This window comes from Oncorhynchus keta, chromosome 18 (genome assembly GCF_023373465.1).
Source record: "Oncorhynchus keta strain PuntledgeMale-10-30-2019 chromosome 18, Oket_V2, whole genome shotgun sequence".
Taxonomy (NCBI): domain Eukaryota; kingdom Metazoa; phylum Chordata; class Actinopteri; order Salmoniformes; family Salmonidae; genus Oncorhynchus; species Oncorhynchus keta.
The window spans coordinates 13197375-13217779 of record NC_068438.1 but is presented as its reverse complement, the minus strand read 5'-3'; the positions used below and the strand labels follow the sequence as shown (position 1 = coordinate 13217779).

The 20405-nt window shown below is 45.0% G+C and overlaps 1 protein-coding gene across 1 annotated transcript; it reads right to left on the bottom strand.

The window, feature by feature from the left end:
- Positions 1–2705: 2705 nt before the first annotated feature.
- Positions 2706–20078, bottom strand: LOC118397305 (zinc finger CCCH domain-containing protein 4-like). Its single transcript, XM_035791934.2, has 14 exons — positions 19765–20078; positions 13034–13319; positions 12770–12877; positions 12372–12651; positions 12079–12272; positions 11840–11924; positions 11509–11654; positions 11250–11351; positions 11012–11123; positions 10667–10776; positions 10083–10513; positions 9695–9984; positions 9263–9511; positions 2706–5722 (listed from the first exon to the last, which is right to left on the bottom strand). Exons 1-14 carry the CDS (start codon positions 19842–19844, stop codon positions 4047–4049), a joined length of 4149 nt encoding a protein of 1382 aa, XP_035647827.1. The 5' UTR covers positions 19845–20078; the 3' UTR covers positions 2706–4046.
- Positions 20079–20405: the final 327 nt, after the last annotated feature.

Sequence of the window (20405 nt, the reverse complement as noted above, 5' to 3'; positions counted from 1 at the left end):
TGGTCAGTAGTCTGTTAGTTAAAGTGTTCTTTATTTTTTTATTTTCCTTTGTGGCCTATAAGAGGTAGGCCTATTTGCTACTTTTCAGATCCCACCCAAAGAAAATAAAGATATTTTCATGGTTCCAAAAGCCAACAGCAACAATTTATGACGATTTGGGAGGGGCAACACTCAAAGTAGGCTCGTATTTAGCTGAGGACTAAATATAAAACCAAAAACAAACACTACTGTAGTAGGATTTCTTATTATTGTTTTGGTGTGTTCATTCCTGGGCTACTGTTGCTGATTTGTTCGTTGCCAGGGGGATCGTGAGGAAGTTCATGAGCAGTTCTAGAATTAGGCCCAAGTAACACTCCCTCTATCCTGAATGCCAAAAAACGAAAGGCATTCCTGTCAAAAAAATAGCTGGGTGCAGGCCAAGAATTTCCCAATATGGTATGGAATCAGCTGCCTGAATACTCACTACCTCAGCATTCACATACAGTACCAGTCAAAAGTTTGGTCACACCTAATCATCAAGGGTTTTTCTTTATTTTGACTAGTTTCTGCATTGTAGAATAACAGTGAAGACATTTAAAACTATGAAATAACACATGGAATCATGTAGTAACCAAAAAAGTGTTAAACAAATAAAAATATATTTTAGATTTTTTAAGTAGCCTTGATGACAGCTTTGCACACGATTGGCAAAGCTGCACACGATTGGCACTCTCTCAACCAGCTTCATGAGGAAGTCACCTGGAATGCATTTCAATTAATAGGTGTGCCTTGTTAAAAGTTCATTTGTGGGATTTCTTTCCTTCTTAATGCATTTGAGCCAATCAGTTGTGTTGTGACAAGGTAGGGGGGTATACAGAAGACAGCCCTATTTGATAAAAGACAAAGTCCATATTATAGAAAGAACAGCTAAAATAAACAAAGAGAAAAGACAGTCCATCATTACTTTAAGACATGAAGGTCAGTCAATGCGGTACATTTCAAGAACTTTGAAAGTTCCTTCAAGTGCAGTCTCAAAAACCATCAAACTCTATGATGAAACTGGCTCTCATGAGGGCCGACACAAGAATGGAAGACCCAGAGTTAGCTCTGGTGCAGAGGATAGGTTAATTGCACCTCAGATTACAGCCCAAATAAATGCTTTACAGAGTTCAAGTAACAGACCCATCTCAACATCAACTGTTCAGAGGAGACTGTGTGAATCAGGCCTTCATGGTCAAATTGCTGCAAAGAAACCACTACTAAAGGACACCAATAATAAGAAGAGACTTGCTTGGGCCAAGAAACACCAGCAATGGACATTAGATAGGTGTAAATCTGTCCTTTGTTCTGATGAGTCCAAATGAGAGATTTTTGGTTCCAGCCAGTGTCTTTGTGAGACGCAGAGTAGGTGAACAAATGATCTCGGTTTGTGTGGTTCCCACCATGAAGCATGGAGGAGGAATGTGATGATGTGGGAGTTCTTTGCTGGTGACACTCAGTGATTTATTTAGAAGGCACACTTAAACAGCATGGCTACCACAGTATTCTGCAGCAATAAGCCATCACATCTGGTTTGCGCATAGTGGGACTATCATTTAGTAAAAATAAAGAAAAACTCTGAGAAAGTGTCTGAACTTTTGATTGGTACTGTACATGTTTTAAGAATAAGTCACTCTTAGAAGTTCTTCAGCAACCAACCAACCATGCCTGAAACTCAGTGACACTAAACCATATTAAGCCAACAATAGGTTATGTCATATTTAAGTCTGACTGCAATCATTGAAGTTGTTTGTATTGACGAGGGGAAAGGAGGGGCTTTGTACAAAATAAAGTAATCAGCAATTGGATCGTCTCTAACCAATCAGTGTATCAACCCATCAGTATCTGGACAAATCAGATGGCCACAAATGTGCTCGCATTCGGTGAAGCGTCGGGCAGGTTCTCAGATCCAGACTCATTGCAGAGAAGAAGCTCACGTCCCTGGGCGTGGCCTAGCGTTTGGCAAGAGCAAGGAGTCTGGGTAACCAGGCAAGGTGTCATCAGAGGTTTATGTTAATGTAAGCTCCAGTGTTATTGGCCGTGTTCGAGAGGATCAAAACTGTAATGTATCATAGGTCAATTATGACTGACTGATCTACAAATAATGAGTAGTTATTTATGATGCAAGGTTCTTTGTCGATCAGTCGCAGTCGCCTGCAGTCGGCAGCAACGTCAAACTAACCCAATGTGCTTCCATCAGCAGTTTGACATGAAAGACTTGTGGCGAGCATAATCAACAACCTCTGCATCATTCAAGACTGTTGCTTTGTGAGATGGTATTGGGAGTTCAGTTAGCCATTATTACTGTGTAAGTAAATATCATCTTAAAAAGTACCCAGGGCCTTGCCTTGGCTCCAAGTCAGAGCAGGTCCACCGGAACTACGGCCCAGTGAGTCACAGGTGCTGACCCGCATAGATGGAAATAGAATAGTAGAATAGTGTGAGCCTTCTGGGTAAAACACTGGGATAAATCCTTAGTAGAAATGCACCATTAGTAAAATAGATCTGTGATGGATGATGATGTGACTTCCTGGAGCCAAGAGACATCAGGATGGAAGGAAATGAATCACAAGGATCATGGTTAAGCAGGAAACACTAGGATGACATGGTGATGACATACTACTACAGAGACGCCTGCCCGCCCTAACGCCTAGGCTGCCCATCAAACTACGAGAAACACTGGTCAGTTACTGGTTGATCACATATCGCCTTTATTAAATACTTAACCTCCCCTACAGTGAATGGTTACAAAATGGTACCTCTCATCAAACAGGACACTGTTCAATTTACAAAGCAGTCACTTTTTGCAAAGGGAAAACAAAAAAGACACTTTTGTAGCCAGGTCACCCCAGACTTTTCATACCTCTACAGAATTGTGAGTTTATTTTATTTGTTTGAAACGTCAACAAAACAAGAATGTCAGTGTCTGTTTCTCCTCTCACGGTTACAGGCTGCATCGCACTTAAATGCAGGCGGGAAGTCTCTCTCACCAAATGATTTGATTTAACTGTCATGTGACTTGGTGAGGAGACAGGCAGATATAAGTATAAAAAAAATAAATTAAAATGATCATAACTCACACATGACAGACAGACACTCATGACAGTTGTGGTTTTCAATTATACAGTTCTGACTCAGTGGCAGAGAGGTGTGAGTGGAACCTCAAGCAGGGGTGTGTGGGGTAGTGGGACCAACATGGCCAACATAGTCATAGGCATCACCCCGACACACAACAAACAAACAAACAGACAGAAGAGGCTAGAGAGAGAACACAGTGCTGAAAGAACAGAGGGCTCAAATATTAAAAAAGAAGACAGCCGACAGAGGAGAAAGACTGACAGATAACAGACAGACAAGCACAAAGAAATTACTTCAAATCAAGCAAACAAAAGAGTTGTATTCATATATAATATACTGTACTGTTATAACGCTACAGGCAGAGGGATTGGCAGTAAATGTTCTCTATGTGTTATCTTAGCCTGCGATTGAACTAGAAAAGATACAATGATTGACAAGAATTCTTCCCACGGCGACAGTGGAAGTCAGTGACCTGAAAGGGTTGGTGGGATGGGACAGAACGGTTGATAAAGGGAGAGTTTGGAGACTGGAGTTACAAACAAATGCAAAGGAAAATGAACAGGACTAGGAGGAGCATAAATGAGGAAGTACAGCCCATTTAAATCTGTGGACGCTTATGTTACAGTTGTCCAACAATTGTCTTCTCTTAAAGCAGGGAGGAACTCTCATAAAGGGAATACATTTATTTATACATCTGTTTGTTTTAAAATAGAGGTCTCTCTTTCCCAGACTCCAACATATCCCTCCCTCCCACACCCCCTCCCTCCCCGGCCCCAAAGTTTGTTATAGAATCTCATTAGCAAACACTGCAGGTGTGACGCCTGGCCAACACGTTCAAACGTTCACCGTCTGTGGCCAGTCCGGCTCCCGCCTCAGTGCGCTCCTTGCTGATGCGTTCAGTGTTCGTGTCTAAAACAATATTCGACCAGCCAGGTGGATAGGTGCAGATATCACTGGCAGAAGGGTGATGCCGTGGGGTCAAAGCCTTTGAAAACCTCCTTCAGAGAAGCATTGTCCTGCTCTGTGGTGGTGGTGGTGTCGCCAGGCTGGGCAGGGCTGTTCCCACCAAAGGGGCTTCCGGAGCCGCTGGGTTTGCTGGCCTGTTTCACCATGGTGAAGAGCGAGGACACAGGCAGGTTGTGGACACCCGCCGGAGCCTGCTCAGCAGCACCAGGGGGACCCTGTCCGGCCGTGGAGGAGCCAGAGGCAGCAAGACCTCCGGGGGGCCCGGTGGACGGCGAGGGTGCAGGCTTGGGCCTGGGCCGGTTATAGCTGTTGTAGCGGTCAGTGGACTGCTCGCTACTCTTCTCTGGCTCCGGCTGGTCCAGGGCAGACTTACGGACAAACAGGGGCTCCTTGGCCTTGGGCTTGGCTGGTGCTGCCTCAATGGGTTTGGGCTCTGTGGGTCCGCTGCTGGGGGTTGTGTTTGTGGTGGCACCAGGGCCCTCAAGTTTACCTGCACTAGGAGTCCGGGGGTCATAAAGACTGATCCCACTCAGCACACTGCTGCCACCAACTGCACCCGCTCCCCCTCCACGACCCACCCCACCTGCAGACAGTAGCCGAGGGTCGTAGGGGGCGATGGTGGGGGAGGAGGAACCGGAGGTGGGTGGAGGGGCTACCGGGGAGACCGTCAGAGGGGGGACAGGGGACTCTGAGGGCTGCTTCAGGGCAGATTTCTGCGGCTGGAGCCGTGGGTCAGCGGGGGCTTTGCGGGCCATTCGAGGATCGACAGGCTTGTCGACAGGGGTGGGCAACAAAGCAGGAGGCGCCGGCAAGAGGGTTGTTGGAGGGACGAGGGGGAGAGGAGGGGATGACTGCGAGGGGCCGGATGAGGCGTTAACAGTCTTGAGGATACGAGAGAGCAGCTCAAAGTCTGGGAGGGAGGAGGAGGCTGGGGCGGGGGGTTCTAAGGAGGGAGGGGGGATGGGTGGGGTAGGGGGGAGGGCCGCCGTGTGGATCCGCTGCTGGCTGCGTGAGAGGCGGGGGTCCATGGCTGAGACAGGGGGGATGCCTGGGGGGAGGGGGAGGAGGTCCTGTTTAGGGATTGGGATGGGGATGAGGTCCTCAGGGTTCCATGTCACTGTCTTAGCGTATGGGGGCATGTGCAGGAGAATGTCCTTCTTGATGTGGCTGAACTGCTTCAGCTGGGAGCGCGGGTCTCGCAGGGCCATACCCATCAGGGGGTCCAGGGGGATGGGCACAGGCTTGTCCCTCAAAACCCTCTCCGTCTCCTCCTCTTCTGCAGGGGGAGCCGTGAGGGGCGGGGGCTTGTACACCAGGGGGGCGTCTGGTTTAGGGGTGAGGGTGGCGGTAGCAAGCCGGGCCAGGCGGGGGTCTGCAGGGGTGACGGTGGATGCCGAGGAGGGGTTGGGAGAGTCCAAGGCCTGGGCAGAGTCTGTGGCCCGGGAGAGGCGGGGATCACGAGCCAGCCGGGGGTCCCCCTGGCGGGGGTCCGCCGGTCGGATGGGGGGGTGCGCGGGGGAGCCTTTCTGGAGGCGGGGGTCGCTGGGGGGGCCCTCCGGTTTTGGGGGCCCCTGGCTCTGCTGGCGGAGCGTCTTCAAAATGGATGTGACACTGCCGCCTCCATCCTCATCCTCACTGGAGTACCAGTTAGCTGAGTCACCTAGGAGATAAAGCAACAGGAATCAGTGATGACACCCAGTTTAGAAACCACAACTAGTTCAGAAACCACAACCACCGAAAACTAGGGGTGTGAACGAATTTGGGACCCTTAAAATTAAGAATGTTTTTTCCCCCACAATTTTGATCACAGTGCATGCAGCTGGCTCGCCTGTTTTCTTTCTTTTTGCTAATGTCTTTGGTCTGTAGCGTGTAGAATATCCTAGCCTATTCATTGTTGACAGGCCCTGCTTTACTGAGGTTACGAGACATTGCAAGCCAAGAAATTTCGAGACACAACATTCCATTGGGAGATACAGCTTTTGATTGCCGGTAGATAGGCCTAGTGTACAGTTCTGACTGTCTGCCTGTTGGCTGACCTGCCTATACCGTGCCCCTCCTCTCTCTTTCTGTCCCTGGCCAGCTCGCTATGAAAGATGTGAGTTTGTGTCTTCTCGGCAGTACGGCAACTAATCAGTCTCGTCCTTTCCAAAATATACTGAATCTTAGGAGTCAATTCCTAGTGGAAAATGTTTTCGTTCTACTAAATGTCTTGTTAAGTCACGGTATTTCAACTTTAAACTACATTTGTAGGAGAGTGGTCTTGCAAGCAGGCAGGCAGGCTGCGCGCAGGCAGCTCAAGATAATTTGATTGACAGTTCCTTTACAGAGACGTTTAATGCCTGTTCACTGGTGCTTCAAAACTATCTCCAGAGAAGGTTTCGTGTTGGCATTTAAAAAGCCGTAGTTTACCCTTACAGCCATTGCACACCCTTACAGCCGTAGCCCTTAAGAGTATATGACTGCGGTAGATATGACTTCATTGCCCTTCCCAAGTGGTCATACATACGTAATAGGACCATTATTCTGCATTGACATGGAATTTTATTATATATTTCTTATAGTTTTAATGGAAATCCTAAAAAATTGCTGTTTTAAACATTAAGCAAAATTTAAAACAGTCTTTTAAGTCCAACAATAAAAAAAATATTTAAAAAAACTGAAAACTTGGGGGGCCAAATAAAAACAAACGTGGGCCAAAATCAGCCTGCGGGTTGTCAGTTGGAGAACCCTGACTTAAATCAATGTCAGTGCCCAAGATAATTAGTAAAGTATCTCACACAACAACAGCTCCACCTAGCGAGGGTGTAGAGGCCAATTGGAGTCCCTAATCTGATCGATGGGAATATATTACGCAACCACAGCCCAGAGGATGTTGACTCTGCTGAGGGGTTCCAGTGAGGGTCAATGGTGTAATACAGACATTTTCTGCCTCCCCGGGATACATATACACTACCAGTCAAAAGTTTGGGGTCACTTTGACATTTCCTTGTTTTTTAAAAGATAAGCACATTTTTTTGCCCATTAACTTAATTTATCAGAAATACAGTGTAGACATTGTTAATGTTGTAAATGACTATTGTAGCTGGAAACGGCTGATTTTTAATGGAATATCTTCATAGGCGTACAGAGGCCCATTATCAGCAACCATCACTCCTGTGTTCCAATGGCAACTTGTGTTAGCTAATCCATGTTTATAATTTTAAAAGGCTAATTGATCATTAGAAAACCCTTTTGCAATTATGTTAGTACAGCTGAAAACTGTTGTTCTAATCAAAGAAGCAATAAAACTGGCCTTCTTTAGACTAGTTGAGTATCTGGAATAACAGCATTTGTGGGTTCAATTACAGGCTCAAAATGTCTCAAAAATAAGAACTTTCTTCTGAAACTCATCAGTCTATTCTTGTTCTGAGAAATTAAGGCTATTTCATGCGAGAAATAACCAAGAAACTGAAGATCTCGTACAACGCTGTGCACTACTCCCTTCACAGAACAGCACAAACTGGCTCTAAACAGAATAGAAAGACGAGTGGGAGGCCCCGGTGCACAACTGAGCAAAAAGACAAGTACATTAATGTCTAGTTTGAGAAACAGACGCCTCACAAGTCCTCAACTGTCAGCTTCATTAAATATTAACCGCAAAACACCAGTCTCAACGTCAACAGTGAATAGGCAACTCCGGTTGCTGGCCTTCTAGGCAGAGTTCCTCTGTCCAGTGTCTGTGTTCTTTTGCCCATCTTAATAATGTATTTTTATTGGCCAGTCTGAGATATGGCTTTTTCTTTGCAACTCTGTCTAGAAGGCCAGCATCCCAGAGTCGCCTCTTCACTGTTGACATTGAGACTGGTGTTTTGCGAGTACCTTTTAAGCCTGTAATCGAACCCACAAATGCTGATGCTCCAGATACTCAACTAGTCTAAAGAAGGCCCGTTTTATTGCTTCTTTAAATCAGAATGACAGTTTTCAGCTATGCTAACATAATTGCAAAAGGGTTTTCTAATGATCAATTAGCCTTTTAAAATTATAAACTTGGATTAGCTAACATAACGTGCCATTGGAACACAGGAGTGCTGTTTTCTGATAATGGGCCTCTATACGCCTATGTAGATATTCCATTAAAAATCAGCCGTTTCCAGCTACAATAGTCATTTACAACGTCTACACTGTATTTCTGATCAATTTGATGTTATTTTAATCAACAAGAAATGTGCTTTCCTTTCAAAAACGAGGACATTTCTATGTGACCCAAAACTTTTGAACGGTAGTGTACATTTGTGACCAAACAAAAGGAGACAGGAACACTGTAAACTTTCCACTGACTTAAGCAAGCACTTTTCGGGGCTAAAACCGTACAACTTATGAATCCTACGATTAGCTTTAGGTGTGTCCTAAATGGCACCCTATTCCCTTTATAGTGAACTATTTTTGAACATGGGTTTACACAGCATATGCACTCGACTCAAACTTTTTAATGCGCTCTATGTAGCCTATACGGGTGAGTGCGACCTCTAGTCAGTATTTATATTGTGTCTGTATCAATATTGCATAGTTCTGCAGTGTTTGCACTGCCAATACACTGTTTATACTGTGTCAGTGGGAATTGTTTGTTTTGTCTATGGAGAATTGAGATGGTGCCTGCAGTAATTTCCCATGGTGGTGCATGCCAGGTTTACCAGGCCCAGGAGAAGTGCTTGTGTTATTGCCTGTGCTGGCTTGCCGTTATATTAGTGTCTAAGCAAAATAGACATCAATACCGTGTCGACGGCTCGAGGGCCACATCGGAATTTCAACATTTATCAAGGGGAAGGGCAGTTATTTGAAAACGTATAGGTCCATTATAATTTCAACAGACTGTACATTCCATCTAGTTTTAGACATTCAAGAGTGGCCTGGGTGGCTTAGACTGGTATAGCACTTCAGCAACTCTCCTCTATCTTTCCTATCTCTATATCCTATCCAATAACCTTTTTTTTCTTTTTTTGAGAGGCCTGGAGTGTTTTTCAAACCCCTAGAGTCAAAGCCTGGGGGGGTTCTTCTAAGCTAACATATGGAATTGATTTAAGATGATCATACCAAGGATCATTTAGATATTTGATTTAGAATTTTAGGACCCCTTTAGGTATAAAAAAATATATTAAAAAATGTTTTAATGAAACATTGAACGTATGTTTCCCCTGGTCTACAGTGTGTGTAAAGAGCGTACCGTCCACATCCCTCTCTCCTCCCCCCTTGACTAGTCTGGCCCTCTCCTCGTCCTCCTGCTGTTTTTGCTGGATTCTCAGGAACAGCATGCGCTGGGCCGGCGGCAGGAAGTCGGGCATGCCCATCCCCGCCTGCTGACTGGCTGAGCCTCCGTTAGCAGGGACGTCCGGGCCTCCCATGGAGCTCTGGTTTCCTCCCGATCCTCTTCCTTCTTTCTCGTCCATCCCTCCAAAGCCCTGGAACTCATCACCTGGAAGGTACAGGAGGAGGTTGAAAACTACAACACTCAAGACACATTACAGCAAAGGTTTAGATTCCATCTGAAATTATATTGGATGGGCCAACATTAGTATATTGGATGGGCCAACATTAGTCTGATGCGAACAGTGACTGTATGCTTCGTTCATTATGTGGTACGCTGTCAGCTCTTTACCTTCCTCCTCCACCCCGTCCATATTCATGTCTTGCTGCTGGTTGAAGAAGCTGTCAAAGAAGTTACCCCCTGGAGGAGGTCCGGGGGGCATCATGGGCCCCCCTTCTGAGCCAAAGCCTGGCATCATGGGGGGCCCTCCGGGGCCCATGGGCGGGGGAGGACCCATTGACATGTCTGGGGGCATCATGCCAGGTGGAGGGAACCGAGGCGGAGGCCCACCAGGCCCACCGGGGAGCCCTTGGGGGCCAGTTGCGCCAGCTTGGCCTGTGGCAGTTCCTGGGGTCTGACCTCTGTAGAGAGAATAATTATTGAGGTTAACCATGTTCCTAGTACATACTCAAACTATAAAACCCACATAAATAGGTTTGGATGGATGTGAAAAGCTCACCTGTGATTAGCTAGTTTCTGAGCTAGCTGCCCTGTGGGCTGCACCTTGATCTCAAACAGTGAGGGGATCTTCTTCCCACCATTGCCGGAACAGGGGGGAGGGGGGCCCATGGATGGTGGTGGGGGACCATTGGGGTTGGGAGGGCCTTGGTAGGGGCCACTTTCTGGGTAGGTGGGAGGGGGGCCAGGACAGGGACCGGGCCCTTGGGTAGGCCCTGGGCCGGGGAGGCCGTTTGGGGACATGGGGCCCTGTGGTGGTCCAGGAGGTCCAAAGTCCCCAGAGCCAGAGTTGTCAGGCGGCCCTGGTCTGGGCGGTGTCGGGAGCAGGCCCACCCCTGGAGGAGGCTTGGGAAGGGGGTTGATCCCCTGCTTCTTTAGCTCCTCCACCTCCTTCTCATCCTCAGCTCCAGCCTCGGCATCCTCCGCAAGCATCTAGGAACACAAGAGATGAGAAGGTGGTCAAGAGGGGTTAACAGACTAACACAGACAGAGCAAGAAACACCAGAAATTAGAAGAGAGTGAGTGAAAGTGTGAGAGTGTTAAAGAAACAGAGGTGGTGTCTAAATCCACTTGAGGAAGGCTCACCTTGTTTAGCAGGTCTTGGGTGTCGTCGGTAAGAGGCTCGTGGGAGAACATGCATTCGTCTCCATTCACACAGCTCCCGGTGGTGTGGAACAGCTTGCAGGGGAAATCACGTGCTGGCGAGTTAAAGAACTATGGATGGCCTGGGTGGACTGAACTCACTCAAAGACTGTTTCATGGCCATATAGGCCCGATATTCAAAATGCGTCCCAGGGCTAGCACTGGTATAGGCTATATTAAACTTGACAACTAGTATGGCCGTTCTAGTTATGCTAGCTGTAAACACACACTGAAGGGAATATATGAAATGTCCTATCTGATACAAAGTGGACTGCAAGTAAAGGATATCATGCATGTAGGGGCAGTTTTCAGCCCGCGCGCAGAAGCCAGTGATGTAGAACTTGCAGAGTTCTTTCTTCTTGGGCAGCTCAATGTCGTGGCTGAAGTTGCAGTGTTCCCCCTAGAAAGTTGGCAAAGAGATAAAATAGCAGTTGACAGTAACATGTTAGAAGAATGATTTGACAATCTATTGAGAATGCCTGGCAAGAACATGATCTCCGCTCAAATTCCATGATTTCCTTCTTACCCAAGTACAGCGGCCCTCCATGTAGTACTTGCAGATAGCTTTCCCTTTCTTGTCTTGGTGCTTGTCCCCCTGGTGCTTGTTGTGCTGGCCTCCTCCTCCATCCTGCACCACAACACAAACAAACAGGTTCTATTTGGCCTTGCGGTGAGGTCTTCCAACGATTACAAGTTTTAAAGTGTTATCAGAAATCCAACTTGTACAGGTTGAGTATTCATTCAGAGGAGCGAGCAGGTCTGTAAGGTGTTGGTTTTATTCTCACCCCCATGTCCCCCATGTCTCCATTGTTGTCCTCTTCGTGACCCTGGTCTCCACCCCCTCGCCCCCTCCCTCGGTTCCGCCCTCGGCCTCCACGGTTCATACCACGCCCTTGTTTCCCACGGCCCCTTCCCCGCCCACCTTTGCCACCTGGTAGGAGCAGGGAGAGAGACACTTCATCAGTGGGCTACAATGGAACAAGACAGGCAACCATTTTGGATCGGGTGCAAAGCACGTTTACTTAGGAAGGACATCAGAACAGCTAACCTAGTATGTATATTACAGTAGCATGACTAAGTATTGTTTAGTATGAATAATTCTGACAGCCAACTCACCCCTTCCACGGTCTTTGGACTTCCTGTACTGAGAGTATTCATCATAGTCATCCTCACCCATGTGGTCATAGTCATCATCTCCATACTAGAACACAACATCAATTGGATGAGGAACAATTCAGAAACAAGAATATACTTTCCTGAGATTTTCAGCACTTTAGCAGCACACCAGTATGTTTGATAGATCATTTCACATTGTCTGTGCATCTGGGGCCAGAGGATGACTGTCTTTGACTCACCTCCATCTCATCTCCTCCTCCTCCCCCTCCTCCTCCTCCCCCTCCTCCGTACATCATCCCTTCTCCGTCCTCGTTGTCTCCACCCATCTTGCCCCCTCGCCCCCGACCCCTGCTCCCTCCTCTTCCTCTACCTCCACGCCCTCCTCCTCTCATGCCTCCTCGACCTCGTTGGTTCTTCATACGACCTTTACCTCCTGTGGAGAAAGAAAACAAAACACTGTCAGCACCTTGTGTCAGCATATGAAAGGCACGCGGGGACCTGCAAGCAAACTAGTAACGGTTGTTCAATTCACCTCTGACCCCATTTTTGCTACCTCTGCCCCCGCGACTGTTGCCCCTTCCACCTCCATCGCCGCTGCCTCCCTCTTTGGCCTTGCGGTACTGGTTGAGCTCCTTGGTGAAGTCATCATAGTCTTCATCGCCCATCTCTTCGTCCTCCTCTCCCTCGTAGTTCTCCTCTTCATAATCTCCGTAGCCCCCGTAGCCTTGCTTGTCCATCTTTACGTAGCTGCCCTTCTTAGGCATGGGTCCACCGTGGCCAGAGGATGGGGCTGGTGGGTAACCTCCAAGGGACTGGGAATCAATCAATCATTGTTAGACCACTGTGATTACATGATAGTAAACAGATTAGCAACTCCACAGCAAGTATCTTCAATCGTGTGATTTAGAGCACCGCCGTGGGGTAACTTACAGAAGGGGTGTACGTAGGGCTATAGTCCCGATACTTCCTCTTCTCACCTGGACTGTAGTCAGAGTCATCGCTAAAGTCTGAGTGGTCATCACTGGAGGAGGCATGGCGCTGTAACACCACACACACAACACAGAAGGAGGGATAGGTTCAGTGAAAAAGTACTTAGAAACAGTAAGAAAGCAATAACCTCCCTGATCTGAAGGGTCTGTATCGGACGATGACAGCCAGAACAGAGCTGGATGTGAACCACACACACACTCTTACTTTGTGCTTGGATTTGCGTCTCTTCTTGGCTCTCCTCTTCTCCTTCTCCCGCTCCCTCTCTTTTCTCCTCTTCCTCTTGTGGCGGCGGGCCTTCTCGTCATCCTTCTCATCGCCGCTGGCGTGGCGCTCTTTGCTGCGGTGAGTTTTCTCTGGGGGGGCCGCCTCTGCTGCTGCAGTTCCTTCACCTTCATCTTCTCCTCCTCCTCCGGCGCTGGGCTCCTCTGCCACCTCCACCTCTCCACCGTCATCCTCCAGCTCCCCCTCTTCCAACTCACCATCCTCACGCCTGTGACAAATAGAGGACAGATAGACAGGACATCAAAATGCCGTTCGAGCCACACTCGGGTCTCATCCGTGTAGTTCATGTTTGGACTCTCAGTATGTGACAGGTAGAGGGTTCCTGGGCGGTGAGTATTTCATTCCTTGACACCCCCACAAGACTATAACAATAAGGGATCAAAGCTTTTTGTCTGGGGGAAAAGTACAGTGGAATAAAATGGCATTAACAACCGTGACTGCTAGTTTGGGAATTTGGATAATTCCTTTTTCATGGTAGAGGTAACATTGCGAGTCTCAGGAACCCGTTTTACACATTTTATATTTACAACTTGTATAGCCCGAGTGAGTCACTTCCCTCATGTTCTAACTCGAGTAATTCAATTTGTAGGTTTCAGACGCTAATTATGGCGTTTCCTTGTGTGTTTCTGTACGCTTGTCTTGACAGTGGAGATAACACGGTTATCCGCAGGGCCAATCAGCTGTTGTTAACCTATGACAATGTCTGAGCGCAGCATTTGTCTGAACTCGTCAAACAGTCACACCACCGTTCAACCACAAACCATGACACACCGTAGGCTGCTCTGCTGTAACACTCTGATGAGTTAAGAGTGTTGTGTTTGGGTGACTGGGTTGGCTGTTATTGCGGGTGGCATGAAGGACCTAGTGTCTGCTAAGAGAGTCAAGAGGGCCAGATCATGTTTTTCTTAGATTGACCACATCGGCATAGGCCTACTGACTGTATGCTGGAGATAGGACTGCTAGGGTGTAAAGTCTGTGATATTTCTGTGTCAAAACAGGCCGAGTTATTGTGAGGCGTGTCAGGGATAAGGTGGGTGTGCTCTGTGGTAAACAAACGATATGGCAGTTAATATATGGGACAGCAATCAATAACAGCAAGTTTCTCTGTGAACAGCATTTCAATATAGGTATGACATTTCCATGTGAGTGTAGTGTGTACACTGAGCTTCACTGTTTTGTCTCTATGGTCTGGGAAAAGTTGAGAGTGATGCAACTATTGTGATGTAACAGGTTGGGGGAGGGCGATTCAGTAGGTCCAAACTTGCTGGACTGGACATGGGCAATCCGTTGGCTTTCATTACGCAGGGTGGATTCAACATCAACATACAACACTATGTCAAGGACATTTCGAAATCGAGTTAGTCATTCCTGTGCAGGGAGACAGAAGTGTTTACATCAAAATAATCTTAAACATTCTGCTAGTTATCAGTGAAGACCAGTCAATTTCATCTCTCAACAGTCCTCAACAGCATGCAATATGCTTAAATAGGAGATTACAAATATTTAACCAACAACCAATACAAATCTCAAACGTTACACAGAAAACCACAACAGTCAAAACTATATTACAACTGGAATAGCTAGGCCTAAATGTAACTAGAGAACACAGACAACAAGAAACAGATACTTTTCCCCCTTGCCAGCTTTCAAGGTGTAGTTTCACACAGAGACACCATTGCATGATTTACTGAAATACACTGCCGTGACAATAAGGCAGGCGTGGCGGTGATAAGTAGGATATGACCACCATGTCCATTTGAAGCCTCACTTTAGCCATCGAGTCCAGCCTACAGAGTTAACAGATATTTGCTGACACTGATCAGAGCAGGCTTGAGTAACAGCCTTGCTTTCAGTGTCTGGTATAGCCTCATTTCAAAATGGTCCAGGTTAGGCCTTTATTTTATTATTCAAATACAGACTGGAATAGAATTGACTTTTGGCCAAAGTACACAGAAATGGTTTGGGTAGTAAAACAATGAGTTAGATGTAGGCTATAGAATAGACTATACTCGAGAGCATACAGACCCAATCTGTGCACATAGGCCTATAGGCCAATTGAAACAAATAAAATGTAAACTGATCTCTCTTTATACTCACACCACACGGTCCACACCAAATCATCAACGTACTAACTTCCTATCTAGGACATGACTTTCCTCCTGGGCCAGAGGGTTGCTGGGTCTTACTAGTCTCCCGCTCCTCCTTACGTTTAGTTATCCTAAGTTTACTCTCAGCCAGAGAGGGACCACATATAGACCTAGTCACTCTTAAATAAACCAAATTAATCTAAACATAGTTTTTTTCCTTCATTGTCAATGGCATGGTTTTACAACCTGGCCTAAAACAATGGAGTCCACTAAATTTAACTCAGCACAGCCTACCCTTAAATCAAGATCTGCCATGGCAGTCACACAAACACTCAAGTCCCTCAAGAGGCGCAGGGAGGCCATTCTTGATGAGCGCAGAGCTTTGCATTGCTGGGGGTTCTATAGACTGATATGGGCACACACATAACAAAGGCTCTACTGACACAGCTCTGACTCTTGGCCCCTTTCCCTAGTGGGGTGCCAGGTACAAGTATTGAGGATTCTGTGGAAAAATGTTTATCATGAAAACACTTTATCACGATTTTGCTCAGTTCAGATGCCAGCCAAGCCAACGTATACTTCTGCAGAGGTGTGCCACTCCCATTGGCTGGGAGAATGCCTAACCATTTGCCTGTGCAGAGATGTTAGGGTCTGGCCAAACCCTATCTTGTCTTGTACTAAATTAAAACTTACTCTTACAACTAGAGGTCGACCAATTAATCGGAATGGCCGATTAATTAGGGCTGATTTCAAGTTTTCAAAACAATCTGAAATCTGTCATTTTGTACGCCAATTTTTTCCCCACCTTAATTTAATCTTTATTTAACTAGGCAAGTCAGTTAAGAACACATTCTTATTTTCAATGACGGCCTAGGAACGGTGGGTTAACTGCCTTATTCAGGGGCAGAACGACAGAGTTTTACCTTGTCAGCTCAGGGATTCAATCTTGCAACCTTACGGTTAACTAGTCCAACGCTCTAACCACCTGCCTCACGAGGAGCCCGCCTGTTACTCGAATGCAGTAAGAAGCCAAGGTAAGTTGCTAGCTAGCATTAAACTTAATCAATCATAATCACTAGTTATAACTACACATGGTTGATGATATTACTAGTTTACCTAGCTTGTCCTGCGTTGCATATAATCGATGCAGTGTGCGTTCGCGAAAAAGGACTGTCATTGCTCCAACGTGTACCTAACCATAAACACCAATGCCTTTATTAAAATCAATACACAGAAGTATATATTTTTAAACCTGCATATTTGGCTAAAATAATTCCAGGTTAGCAAGCAATATTAACCAGGTGAAGTTGTGTCACTCCTCTTGCGTTCATTGCACTCAGGGTCAGGGTATATGCAACAGTTTGGGCCGCCTGGCAATGACATAACATTGAAGGTTCTGCAATGTAACAGGAATATTTAGACTGATGGATGCCACCCGTTAGATAAAATACAGAACGGTTCCGTTTTTCACTGAAAGAATAAACGTCTTGTTTTCGAGATGATAGTTTCCGGATTCTACCATATTAATGACCTAAGGCTCGCATTTCTGTGTGTTATGTTATAATTAAGTTTATGATTTTATAGAGCAGTCTGACTGAGCGATGGTAGTCACCAGCAGGCTCATAAGCATTCATTCAAACAGCATTTTTGTGCGTTTTACCAGCAGCTCTGCTGTTTATGACTTCAAGCCAATCAACTCCCGAGATTAGGCTAGTGTAACAATGTGATGTGAAATGGCTAGCTAGTGAGCAGGTTGCGCGCTAATAGCGTTTCAAACGTCACTCGCTCTGAGACTTGGAGTAGTTGTTCCCCTTGCTCTGCATGGGTAACGCTGCTTCGAGGGTGGCTGTTGTCGTTGTGTTCCTGGTTCGAGCCCAGGTAGGGGCGAGGAGAGGTACAGAAGCTATACTGTTACACTGTCAATACTAAAGTGCCTATAAGAACATCCAATAGTCAAAAGGTATATGAAATACAAATGGTATAGAGAAATAGTCATATAATTCCTATAATAACCTCAACCTAAAACTTGTTACCTGGGAATATTGAAGACTCCTGTTAAAAGGAACCACCAGCTTTCATATGTTCTGAGCAAGGAACTTAAACGTTAGCTTTCTTACATGGCACATATTGCACTTGTTCTTTCTCCTCCAACACTTTGTTTTTGCATTATTTAAATCAAATTGAACGCGTTTCATTATTTATTTGAGGCAAAATTGATTTTATTGTTTTATTATATTCAGTTAAAATAAGTGTTCATTCAGTATTGTTGTAATTGCCATTATTACAAATACATGTTTGTTTTTTTAGTTTTTTTAAATCGTCCGATTAATCGGTATCGGCTTTTTTTTTTTTTAAATATATTTTTAAATCTGTATCGGTGTTGAAAAATCATAATCGGTCGACCTCTACTTATGTAGTAGCCTATTATAGTTGTAGCCTTATATAGTAGCCTACATTATGTAGTAGCCTATTTCAAACTGAGACTACAAGGGTTTTGGTTTATTAACATTACGGTAATAAAGGGTGTATATGAAAATGATAGTCATACTGGTTCGATTTCCTGACAAATGCGTGGAACAGCAAATGCAAAGCACCTGTCAACAGCCTCCTCTGGGTTTTATAGCCTACATCACAACGATTTTGCAAACAGACGAGTCAGGAAATGATAGCACTCACTACTGCCAATTAGATAAGGCTCAAGTCTACTCTATGCCAAGGAACAATGCCAAGGAACTATTAACAGAAAAAAGCTACACTTGGATCCAAATATATAGCCTAATACGAATAAATAATCCACAATCTAAGGATAGGCTTGGATAATCACACAACAAACAAGACAACCTTTACTGTTGCTATAAAGTTGTGTGCGTGCACTGGACACACCCTATGTGGTTCCAAGTGCACAAATTGAGTTAATACTGAAAGTACCAGGTACAATCACTAATGTATACTCACGCTTTCGCTTACAAATACATTTTACAACACTATTCATGCATCATCACAACAGGATTACATCTTAATTAAAAAATTCCCTAGTTATCAATTAAACTACAAACAATGGGCCTTTATCAAAATTATGGGAAGTACTTACTGTGAGAGGTTTTCTTCACATTCTGCACTCAAAAGCATAGTGGTCTCCCCACTTTATTATTAGGGTTTGTGGAATGTTATAACTTGGGTTGTTGGGGGGAATGAATGTTGCAGACAGGGCAATCAGGTAACTAAATAGGGAACATTTGTGTTTTACTTCACTTTTTAGACATCTGAAATGCTTTGCAAACGTTCAACACAGTTCTGGGATTTGGTGGGTGTTTGGAATAACAACCTAAAGTAAAATAGCCGTCTGTCCTGAGAAGAGAGAAGGGGGAAACTTTATAGGGGCACGAATTTAGGCGATTTTCCTGAACGTGCATGGAAGAAATTCCATTCATGTACAGATTTAGTAATTACTTTTTGTATGGGTGGCACAAACACATTCCAAATGGAGATTAGAACGATAAAATAATTGTGCAATCACTTTGGTTACATTGTTGCTGACTAGTTAGTATGATCAACTGCACGCCTTGGAATTGTATCAATTTCTTAATTGTTAGTGATTAAATGTTCTATCAATAGCTAGCTAGTTGGCTAAGTTAACGTTAACATGTGGACCAATAGTTAGCTTATAGAAGCAATTCATTTTATTCGCCGATTCAAGAGGGCTCGGTCAACTGGGTGACAAATATTTTCAACACAACTAGCCAGTTGCTACAAAGGCAGGCACAATGGCGGCCTTTGGTTTACTAGCTAGTCTGGCCAGATTGGTCTGGCAAGCTAGCTATCAAAAAAGAAACTGCGTAGTTAGCTAGCGTAACTCGTTAGCCACGTCGTTACTTAGCTGGAGTGCCAATAAAGGAAATGCATACTATTTCCAACGACTGTCTAATGAAATCAATTACAATCAAGTCGTTAATCTGACCTGAAATACCTAGAATGGAATGATTAATTAGGAAACGGATTTAATTCGCCCTATTGGCTTGGTGGATAGTTTGCAAACTGCCTTTTCTTTCACGAAGGGAAGCCAGCTAGCCAGCTAGCTAGCGAGTTGGAACCTTACCTAGGCCTTTCTTTGCCATGTAATTTTGCAAAGCTTTTGTGTTCAAAAACGTTTGGACATCTAGATAATTGGACATATATTCAGAAATTAATTAATTTTAGCTAGTTAAGTTAATGGTGGACAATTAGCAAGCAAAATAATATCCTCTTTTTTTCTTCATTCGGTCTTTACTTTGATGGGGATGCAACTTTGCTGGATCAGTTATTTGAACTGATGGTCATTTCTTCATAAAATAACTTCTTGAAATACTTATTCAAACTGAACAGATCCCATGATCATTTTTGACCTTCCAGTTTGCGCTGAGCAACGTTTCAAGATGGCGTTCGTTACCTCTGTACTTGTTCCCCAGAAAAAGGCGACTTTAATCCCTTTGAAAGAAAAAAATGAAAAAGAAACCTGTGCTTTTTATGCCTAAAAAGCACAGGACAAATAAATAGTTTGATAGAAATATGATTGTAGAATTACTCGACCTTTCGTCAGTGAGAAGACTGTGTTCGTGGTTGGTTGTTGTTGGGGAGTTTGGATGGACAGTCATGCTTTCCACAGCCATTTCCTCTAGCTACATTTAGGTGCAAAAAAAATTACAACTCTACTGGCTTATGCGTCACTTAACTTGGATCTACAGTACTTGTTAATGGTTTTAGGAAGAGTTTCAGTTCATAGTAGTCAATTCCCCACTAACAGTTGTTAGAGAAATAGGTAGAAATTGTGTCCTGAGGTTCTCCGTCCTACAGTTGCGCTGTAAAATGAAACTCATCCACTTAAAATGGCTGTCTCCTCCAAAGAGAAGGGGCGGGATATTCCGAACGTGACGACATAAACATTACGTTCTCATACGTTTGTCACGGAAATACCCGAACGTTCTTCATTCAGCTGTTGTCAAAGAGCACTCTATGGTATAGGCCTATGCATATCTGCAGCCAAGGGGTCTGGATTTTAAGGCACATTGAGGTATTCTTCTGCTTGTCCAGTAATTTGAACAAGTTCACCTTTCTCTTAGATAGTTGGCCCTCAGTTCCCTCTCCATGACATGACTATTGGCGTAGCTGTGGACGGCAACGTGTGTCCCCTAGTCTGTGTGCATGTCCTGTACTAATTATAATTCACGATT